Source organism: Pediculus humanus, genomic scaffold (genome assembly GCF_000006295.1).
Source record: "Pediculus humanus corporis 1103172108279 genomic scaffold, whole genome shotgun sequence".
Taxonomy (NCBI): Eukaryota; Metazoa; Arthropoda; class Insecta; order Psocodea; family Pediculidae; genus Pediculus; species Pediculus humanus.
The window spans coordinates 237,360-248,384 of record NW_002987848.1 but is presented as its reverse complement, the minus strand read 5'-3'; the positions used below and the strand labels follow the sequence as shown (position 1 = coordinate 248,384).

General features: G+C 28.6%; 1 protein-coding gene across 1 annotated transcript; it reads right to left on the bottom strand.

Annotated features, from left to right (window-relative positions):
• Nucleotides 1-5,093: 5,093 nt before the first annotated feature.
• Nucleotides 5,094-5,906, bottom strand: Phum_PHUM507470 (uncharacterized protein; the record flags this gene model as incomplete). Its single annotated transcript, XM_002430976.1, has 2 exons — nucleotides 5,094-5,126; nucleotides 5,637-5,906. 2 exons carry the CDS (start codon nucleotides 5,904-5,906, stop codon nucleotides 5,094-5,096), a joined length of 303 nt encoding a protein of 100 aa, XP_002431021.1.
• Nucleotides 5,907-11,025: the final 5,119 nt, after the last annotated feature.

The following is an 11,025-nucleotide window of genomic DNA, read 5'->3' as shown; positions in this document are numbered from 1 at the left end:
CCTCCTCTCCCTCTTTCTCCCCAGTCGAAATTCCATAATAATAATAATAATAATAATAGCACGAAATACAAGCCTGAACACCTTACACGATACGACCGCCATTTCATCGTTAAATTTTTTAGAATAATAAAAAAAAACAATAACAATAATAATAATAATAATAATAATAATAATAATAATAATAACAACACGGTAAATAATAACAATAATAATAATAATTTTTTATTCGCAAAAAAAAAAGAAACAGTGACGCATTCAGGAAAATTTTTAAAAACAACAACATTGACTCATCATGCCTCGTCATACCTCGTACTGAAATAACAAACCCAATATTAATTATTAATTATTAATTATTATTATCATTATTACTTTTTTTTTATGAGCCTAATACTAATAATAATAATAATGATCATTTTTCAATAAAAAAAAAAAAAAAATTTGATACGATTCGATCGATCGCGTCGCTCGAATTTTTTTTTTTTTTTTTTTTTTTTAAATTCCCCCCCAGCAAAAAAAAAAAAATAAAACGATGAATCCGAATAATTTGTCATGAAACAAACAAAAACAAACGACAACAAACGGAAAAAAAAAAAAAACCCCCCCGACTAATTATTATTATTATTATTATTTTGAAAAAAATTCGGGACGGATAATTATTGCTAATTCCGTCATTTTATTTTCAAAACAGCAAAAAAAAAAAAAAAAAAAAAAAGGAAAACAACGACAAACAACAACGCGCCATCACTGAGACAGAAACCTAAACAACAAACAATTTTTTTTTTTTTTTTTTTTTTTTTTCAAAATTTACGAGTCACGCTGACAAATAATATAAACTAATAAATTTCGCTGATACAAAACGTAAACGATGACGACGACGATGATGATGATGATGATGATGAATTAATAACGATTTATTGCTGATTTCCGATAAAAACAAACAAAACAGACGCGAGACTAATAATAATAATAATAATAATAATAATAATGACGTTACGAGGAAGTTATTATTTTTTTTCATTTTTTCGCTTTCATTTTTATTATTTTTTCCTTTCCCCCCCCCCGTTTAAACTGTCAAGTTTAAAGGAAAAGTATCGGGGGGGGGAGGGAAATTTATATAGATTTACATAACTGAAGAATACATACATAAATATATAAAATGATTATTATTGAATTGCGTAACGAAACGAACGTAGTCGTAAGAAAAAGAAAAAACTAAAAGGAAATCAAAAACAAAAAGATGTCCGAAATTTTCAGAGTCTTCCGCGTGAACGAACAAAAGGTGAAATCGATGGAAGAAAAAAAAACCGTTACAATAGTTGTAAATTACGTAATTTAAAAACGAATTCAAATTTATTTTCGTAAAAAAAAAAAAAAAAATTTCACATCTACCTCTTCCACGCATCGGTTTAAAACCTTTCGACGCAAAATTTATCAAAACTTTATTTCAAATTAAAAGAGGTACGACGCGTGCGCCCGCGCCTGATACAAAGATAACCTCCTCCTCTTCCTTAAAATTTAAAAGGTTACCGAAACGGAAAAAAAAAAAACTACCGATTCGAATTATTATTTTTTTTTTTTTAAATAAAATTTTCAAAGTCGAATTTAATTATTTTCATTTAACCTTGAAATCATCTTCGTGAACCCCGTCCCACCTCCCTCCCCCTCCACGCGACGTTGATCTATTTAATTATCATTATTATAAACGTTATAATTCTCGCGCATGAAAAATTCTTTTTTAAAAAAAAAAATTTCCTCCGGTTGATTTTCTTTTTAATTTTTTTTTTTTTTAGGGAGGGGAGGGTAAGGGTTTTTAATGAAAAATCATCCGTATTCCTCCACAGTTGCCAAATCGTCAACAAAACGAACGAAAATAAAATTCCCGTAATTCGATTTGACAAAAAAAAAAAAAAAATCTTGAGAATTTTCTCAGGTTTTTTTTTTTTTTTTTTATATTCGTTTCTCAACCCAGAATCGACAGCACATGTACAACAAACAAACAAACGAACAATTTTTTTTTTTTTTTTTTTTTTTTTTAAGGAATGTTTGAATAATCATGAGAACTGGAACACGATTTTGACGTGTCGTTAGAAAATTTTTTTTTTACCGGAATGTGTACGTAATTTAAACTGTCGATTGAGAAAAAACCGTCGGTTTCACACACACACACACGCGAATGGAATCCCGCGTTCGCGACATTTTCCCTCCCCCCCCCGTTTTCCTTTTCCTTTTTCCGACGGTTTGTGTAATAAATTTCGCGTGTATTTTTGTGCCTGACTTCATCGCGACCGGTCATCACATTTATTTAAACTCGTTAAAAAAAAAAAAAAACGATGATGTCATTACGAAGCTTTCGAAATCGTTCATTTTTTTTTTTTTTTTTTTTCCTTTTGTGCACCAAGTCAAATGACTAATTTTAAACCGTGTTAAAATCCATAAAAATAAAAACCTCCTCATCGTTCATCATTAATTAACCCGAATCGTAATTAACCTAATATTTAAACAAAAAAAAAAAATTTTTTTTTACATTGTTGCGAACTTTAAACCCCAAGTTTCGCACGGGGAAAAGAGATGAAAAGAGAGAGAAAGAGAGAGAGAGAGAGAAACAAAAAAAAAAATTTTTTAGACACTCAATGACCGATACGAGTTCAATAATATGATTTTCAATCACGTAAAATATCAATAAGGACGAAGGTCAGATTCGATTGATAATAAAAAAAAAAAATTGTTTGAATTACATGCTCCAACATTCCTAAGTCTGCGGTCAAATTCTTAAATAAAATAAAAAAAAAAAAAAAAACTCCGTGCTAAAACTCTTGCTATTATCATTATCATCATTTTCTTATATTTTCACTTTTACACATACACGCATACGAGACAATTTACGATTGAGTGTCGGTATCTTCCATTTCAGGTATCCATCCAACTTTATCACTACCCGATACTTCACAATTTGCGGTGTAAACCCGACCGACCTGAAATTTTGAATTTTCTCGTAAATATCGATCGAAATTTTTTCTTCCCCACATCCTGAGAATCTTTTTATTTTTAAATCCCTTTTTTTATTACCCATCTTATTTCCGGTGGTAAACATATTTCGAACGGTTATAAATTTTTAACTTTTCCCCCGGGATTTTTTTTTCGTATTTTTTGAAACTTTGCGCGCGCGTGCGTATTTACGAGGAGGGGGGGGGAAAAAATGTCGCCTTTCCAAGTATCCCCTTATTCTCAAAACCAGGTATTCTAAATAATAAATGATTTCCGACTCGAATCGGTACCTTTTTTATTCCTTCAAACTTTACAAACTACCTTCCCGTAATTAAAAAATCATCCACAAAATTTCGTCGCCATTTACGGTACTCTCTCTCTCTCTCTCTCTCTCTCTCTTTCTTTCTTTCTTTTTTATATCAAACACATCATCATCATCATCATCATCATCATCACCTTTCCTAACGTTCCACCATTTTGAATTTTTTTTAATTTTATTTTCTTAATAATTAATTTAAGTAATATTAACTATATTCGGAACAGTAAGAACGAAACATATATATATATATATATATATATATATATATATATATATATATATATTGTTATGATCCCGTACTCAATATTCACATTTTCAACTTTTTATAAACAAAAGACTGGCGACGAACTCAAATTGTTCTTCTTTAGAAGCGAAGCTTCTAAAGACTATTTCTTTTATTTTATTTGCAAGTGTTTGCTCGAACATTCGAAACAGTTGACTGGCGAAAGACAAAAGTAATATAGGGAAGCTACACAGCTTTGCATTGGTTCATTTGATTTTTAGTCTAGCTGTAATAAGTTCTTGTTTATTAATATTAGTTTTGTGATAGTTTTAAGTGCTTGTTCATTACTTACAAAAATAAAGAACGAACCGAATATAACAATATATATATCCTTTTTCGGGATTAAGTTAATCATCTGAAAACTCAATTAAATCCGTGATAATCCGATTTTAATTATTTAATATAAATAATATAATGTCCCGTTTTTCATATCCCGCACGTCTCCCTCTCTCTCTCTCTCTCTTACTCACTCATTTTTAGTTCAGCAAAAAGAAAAATAATAATAATAATAATAATAATAATAATAATAATAATAATAATGTGACGCGAATCGAATTCGTTTTGCGCGTTAAAAAAAAAAAAAATTTAAAAATTTAAAGATTTTTATATATATTATTATACGCTTTTGAAACCGAAATAATAATAATAATAATGATACAATATTTTTTCTATTTTTTGATTATAATTCTTTTTCCCTTTCTTTTGGTCTCACTTACACATCGAGTAAAGTTAAGAATAATAATAATAATAATAATAATAATAATAAACATTTCCCGTGACCGTATTGAATACGGTTATAATAATAAATCTTCATAAGATATATAAATTTATATAAATAATAATAATAAATTACACGTGACTAAAAAAAAAATAACCCTACTTTTTTGTTACGAACGTAACGTTGTTGTATTTTCATTGATATCGATGTATTATTGTTATTATTATTATTATTATTATTACTACCAACGCCCATATCATCGTCGTCATAAAATTTTCCACGGAGAAACAACAACAATAACAATAACAACAAACAAAACCGTGGCGTGTACGGGTATGGATGTGTGATGAGTGTGTGTGTGTGTGCGTACGCGCGACGTAGTGACCTCAAAGGGTCTGTCTCGTGTCGCGTCGTAAAATTTATCATGTTAGACGCCGAAAAAATATATTTAATGTAAATAAAGTTATATGTGCGCGACTACATAAACAAATCATAGAAATTTTCGCGCGATTTTCTCGTCATAATTTTTTAAAAGATGCGTTATTCGGTTACGACTCTTAAGTAGATAATTTAAAAAAAAAAAAAAAAAAAAAAAATTTAAGGTGTGATGAAAATCGATTTGCCTTCTAAACGTTTGTCGTTTATGAATCATTTTGGAAAAAACAAGACAAACAAATTAAGAAAACAATAAAAGTTTTATAAATTAAACAAACGACTCCCTAAAGTCGACAACCGAAAAGAAAAGAAAAATGAATCATCCAAATTTTACCTTTTTGGGGTAAATAAAATTACTTAAAACTTGGTATAAAATTAACGGAAATCTACAAACAAATATTAAAAACAAACAGAGAGAGAGAGAGAGAGAGAGAGAGAGGGAGATCCGCCATTTTGCTCACAAAAAAAAAAAAAAAATTAATGTGGAACCAATAAATACATATTCCGACAGATGATACATAATACCCATAACCCATCATAAAACTCCGACAGTCAATTTTTTCGAATTAAAACGTCAATGTTTACAAAGGGAGAGAAAGAAAGAGAAAGAGAAAGAGAGAGAGAGAGAGAGAGAGAGAGAGAGGTGAAAGAATGAAAATTATTGAAAAACAACAGCTGACATTTTTTTTTCTTTTAAACTCCAAATGAATCTGATTAAAAAAGGGTCGCCAACAAATCCCTTACATATGCTTAAAAGCACATGCGACCACCATATTTTTACGTGAGGACCTCTCATTTACTCCGACGAAACCGACCTCGACCCCAGACTCATTTATTTCGTGTTAAACACTCATATCCGTCTTATAAAAAAAAAAAAAAAAAAGGTATAAACTCACCGTTGGGCTTTGAAGTACCGATGCATCGCTTAGGGAGCAATAACTCGAGGATCGGCTGGAAAGTAAAGATGACAGAGGTTCCGGACTTAGACTCGTCGCCGATGCCAAGCTCACCGAATCCAGGCATCGATCTCGCTTCTCCGTAGAGTCTTGTCGAGATCTCATCGAACCCTGAAGATGAGTCCTCATCGATTCCATCGATCTCGAATTGAGGCTGACTGTATCCGCCGACCGAGTTCGGTAAGGGCTGAGTTGAACGTGCTTCAACATCCTGTTGGGGAAAAGGAAACAAAAAAAAAAAAAAAATCGCATCTATTATTAAAAATGAACGTATGTATGTACGTACGTATTAAAAATCAATATTAAAAACAAATGAAAATAAATAACATTCGTTCGTTCGTTTTTTTTTTTTTTTTTATAAAAGCGGATGTCTGGAATTTTAAGTCCTTGGCATTCACCCAGGAGATTATAAGTGTACGATATTTTGTTACGTCGAAAATCCTTGTTCCCTAATACACGATCGTAAAAACAAACAAACAAACACATTTTCTACGATTAATATAAAATTTAATAAAAAAAATAAAAAATGGAACAACGAAACGTACTGTTTGTTATCAAAAGGTAGTAGTGTGTAAGGAGCCACGTGAAAATAATAATGCGTGTGTGTGCGTGATTGCGTGTGCGTGTGTGTGCGTAATTGCGTGTGCGCGTGTGTGGTAAAATGAAGATCCTCGCAACGAAATAAACATTTTTTTTTTTCTTTTTTTTTTTTTTTTTTTAATATTATCCATTAAAATATCACTTGAACAAGTAGTGAACGAATACACGAAATGATATTAATTAAACAAATAATAATAATAATAATAATAATAATAATAATAATAATTTTTGTGAGAAAAAAATTTTCTTTTTTTATATACATTAAATTTTTTTCTTCTTTTTTTCTTTCCAGGTAAAATTATCCACTTAAAATTCTTACCAAAAGAGATTTTTTTAATTCTTGCGTACCTTTAAGAACTAAATAATGATAATAATGATAATAATAATAATAATAACCAACGCTTTTTAATCCACGAAAAAAAAAAAAAATTCACATAGTAATCCTTAATTATTTTATTTATGCCATGACATCTACACTACGCATCTCTTTAAAAACAAAATACAAACAAAAAACAAACAAAAACAAAAAAAACGGGAAGTTGTTACAACGTGACGTGGAAATAGAAAAGATCCGATTACCTTTTACAAACGCACAACTCTTTACAATAATAATAATAATAATAAGACAAAATAACAAATAAAAAATCATAAAACAAAAAAAAATAATAATAATAAAAATTTGCGATTGTTAATTATTTTCGGACATTATTATTATTATTAACAAAAAAAAATCATCTCATAAAATGAATAATAATAATAATAATAATAATGATAATAATAATAATAATAATAATAATAATAATAAATTTAAAACCTGACTGCATCTTATGAATCGTTATATATACGTAGAAAGAGCTACACGCGGAGCATAAAGGGATCGGATAGTTAATTTCATTACTTTTAAAAAAAAAAAAAAGAAGGGACTCGAATTCCGGCGGAAGTTTTCGACACGCATCAAAAATAATATTTAAAAAAAAAAAAAAACTTTTAAATCGACCACACAATAAACAAGATCATAATTTTTTGAAATCCCCGCCAAAAAAAAAAAAAAATTTAAATATTGTTAGAAATAAATTTTCCTATAAAAAAAAAAAAAAATTTTACAAAACAAGAAAAAATAATAATAATAAAATTTTTTTTTTTTTTAAATCCCGAAAACCAGGAAAAAACAACAACAACAACGACAAGGAATATTATTTCGTTTGTTTACTACGTCATTCATTCATTCATTCATTCATTCGTTTTTTCTCGTCTCGACTTCCTTCCTCCCTTCTTCCCTCTCTCGCGCGTACATTTTTTTTTTTTTCAATTGAAATTTTACTCGTAAAAAAAAATTTTTTTTTTTTCGGATTTGAATATTTTCCGTTGGCATCCCTGCCAACAACAAAAACAAAAACGACGCCATTAAAATTTTAAAATAAAGATGAAAAGCTCGATTAAAACGTTGGCATTTTTTTTTTTATAATTCTATTTAAAAACAAACAAACAAACAAACAACAAGCAAACAAAATGAAGAATCCACACCAAAAACACGCTAAAGAAAACAAACGTAAACAAAAACGTAAAACAAAAAAAATTTTTTTTTTTTTTCCTTTAAAATTTTCCTTATTTTTTCCTTCCTCCTCTCTCTCTCTCTCTTTCTTTCTTTTTTTCTTTCTCTCTCTCTTTAATTTTAACACGAAAAAAACAAAAATATTTTCAACGTTTGACTCTCAATTTGTTTCGCATTAATGTCAACCGATTTACTCAACCACCGAGAAATTTACGACTTTTTTTCTTTCTTTCCTTCTTTCTTCCTTTCTTTCTTTCAATAATAATAATAATAAACAAACAAGAAGCAAAACAACAACAACAACAACAACATTGATAATAACGATGATATTGATTTATTTCTTAATTTAATATAAATTTTAATTTTAAAAAAATTAAAAGAAGAAGAAGAAGCCGTGAAATGAAATGAAATGAAAAGAAAACAAACAAACAAACAAACAAACATACAAAATCATTCATCCCGTTCGAATTATTATATTTCTATATATATACAAACAAACAAACAATTTAAAAATTTGTTTTGTGCTGACAAATGATTGCCATTTATTTATTTATTTTTTTTTTTTATACGTTCCGTACAACAACAACCGTTTAATATGTCTTCAAACAATGTGAAATACGTTTGCCCCCGTTACAAACAAACGAACAAAAAAAACAATAAAAAATAATTTTTTCTTTTTTTTTCTTTTCTTTTATTAATTTAAAAAAACGACACAAAAATTGTTGCATTCAAAAAAAAAAAAAAAAAAAACTGTGCCGCCGCCATTGCCACCGCCGTCGACACACACAACATTGTTAACAATAATTTTTTTTTTTTTTTTTTTATTGTTCTTTTCGACCGTTCGAACTGTTCCAGTTTTAAGTAAAATAAATAATAATAATAATAATAATAATAATAATAAATTAATTAATTAAAATAATCGCTTAAACTAGTTTACGAAAGAGATATTACGTTTTGTTAACCTGGAGAAAATTTTTTTTTTTTTTTTTGTAATTTTTTTTTTCACCCGCGTAAAAAATTGTTTGTTTGTTTGTTTGTTTGTTGTTTGTTTAAATATTTTCAAATTTAAATTCGAACGAATTTAACGATTCGATTAAAAGATCATCGAGGGAGAGAAAATTCTCAAACGAATCCACGATAAATTTTTTTAAAAAAACTTGTTTTTCACACGAGTTTTAATCGATTCCACCTCTCTCTCTCTCGATTGAATTCTCTCAATAATAATAATAATAAATAATCCCACACCTGATTCGTTCACGTAATGCACCTGAATTGTAATTCGAAACTCATGAGAGACAAACAAACAATCAAACATTATTTTATTACTACTACTACTACTTTTTTTTTTCATCTTTCAGATTTTATACGAATCTCGATTAATACCCGATAGGTAGCCAACAACCCGAAACAAAAAAACAAACAAACAAACAAATAAAAATTGTCAATGTTAACAACAACAACCAAAACAACCGCCTCGGATTTTTTTTTTTTTTTTTTCTGTATGTTCGGGTAAAACGTGTTGTCGAAACTATTTTCTTTCCCCCTCCCCCTCCCCCCCGTGTTAGTTTTTCTTAATGAATTAAACCTATAAATTACTCTATAAATAAACCAAGTAGGTAGGCGTAGGTGTTGATAAAAAAATTTTTTTTTTTTTATTACCGGTTGGTTATTTAAACTTAAACCGAATAATACTTCCTATTATGTTAAAAAATAAATTATTATTATTATTATTATCATTTTCGATTTTTTAACAAGTAATGGAGACATAATTTTCATGAATCTGTCAAGATTTACGTATAAAAAAAAAAAAAAAAATAAAAATTCCCATATTTGCAAGAGAGTGGGAAAGAATAAACCATCTTCAACAACGACTACGACCACGACCACGACTAAGGTCACGAACTGGATTTTTAATTAAATCCGGATTATTATTATTATTTTCGATCTGCAAAATCCTCTCCGTGTTTTTTTTTTTTTTTATTAAAATCCAAAATTTTCAAAGTTTACAATTAAGTGGAAAAAAATCCGCTACACACATGGCGCAAATTCTCACGGGAGACAAAGCAACAAAAAAAAAAAAAAAAAAAGCTAAACTAATAATAAATAGGAACGTTAATGCGAAGGACCTTTAAAAAAAAAAAAAAAAAAAACGCAACACTTGCCATGCATAAAAAATTCATATGCGGCGGCGGCGGCGTCGACTAATTTAACGTTTTAAAAGCTGGAACCATCACCACCACCACCACCACAACCGCCACAACCGCCGCTACAACCAGTCAGTGACTTCTCTCTAAATAAAATTCAAATCCTTTTATAGCGAAAACTTTTTTACTTGCCACACGCATTGGTTTTATGAAACAAACAAACAAAAAAAACGCTCACAACGTTTAATTAGATATATAAGAAGAAGAAGAAGAAGAAAAAGAAAAGTAATAACGTGATTTACGATTTCGAACGCGCGTTGTGTGTGTAGTATTCGTATATACGATTTAATTCGTCCGTTTATATTTCTTTCTCGAAAACAACACAAACAACAACAAAAACAACAACAAAAACAAAATTAGGGTGTATGATGGCATGGATAATTTTATGTTATTTCAATGCCGCTCCCTTAACGAGTAAAAAAATACCTTTTGTACCAAAAAAAATTGTTTGTTCGGACACCCGAAATGTGTTTTTATAAAAAATGAATCAGCTTTTCTGCCGCCGACATGTTTTTTTTTTCTCTTTTGCCCTTTTTTTCCTTCTCCACACGCACACGCGCACCCATACACACAATCGTGAGAAAATTAAACTGAAATTCTTTTTTTTTAAAAAAAAAAAAAAAAAAAAACAATAAAAAATTCGACCGCAATAATTTCCATTGTAAAAAAAAAAAAAAAAAGAAAAAAAAATTCGGATACTTTTCATAACAAATTTTAAACCTACTCAACCAATTTAAAAACTCATCTAAAAAAATTTACTCTAATTTAAAAAAAAAAAAAAAAAAAAGCCTACGCGCGAAACAAAAAATTCTGTGACGTCAATTTTAATCAATTACGTACGAATTATGATGATGATAATAATAATTAATTAATTAGAATAATAAAAAATGATAATCGTATGCGAAAGTTAATCATTAACTCGATTAAAAAAATTATAATAATAATAATAAAAATTCCAATTATTTTATTAATC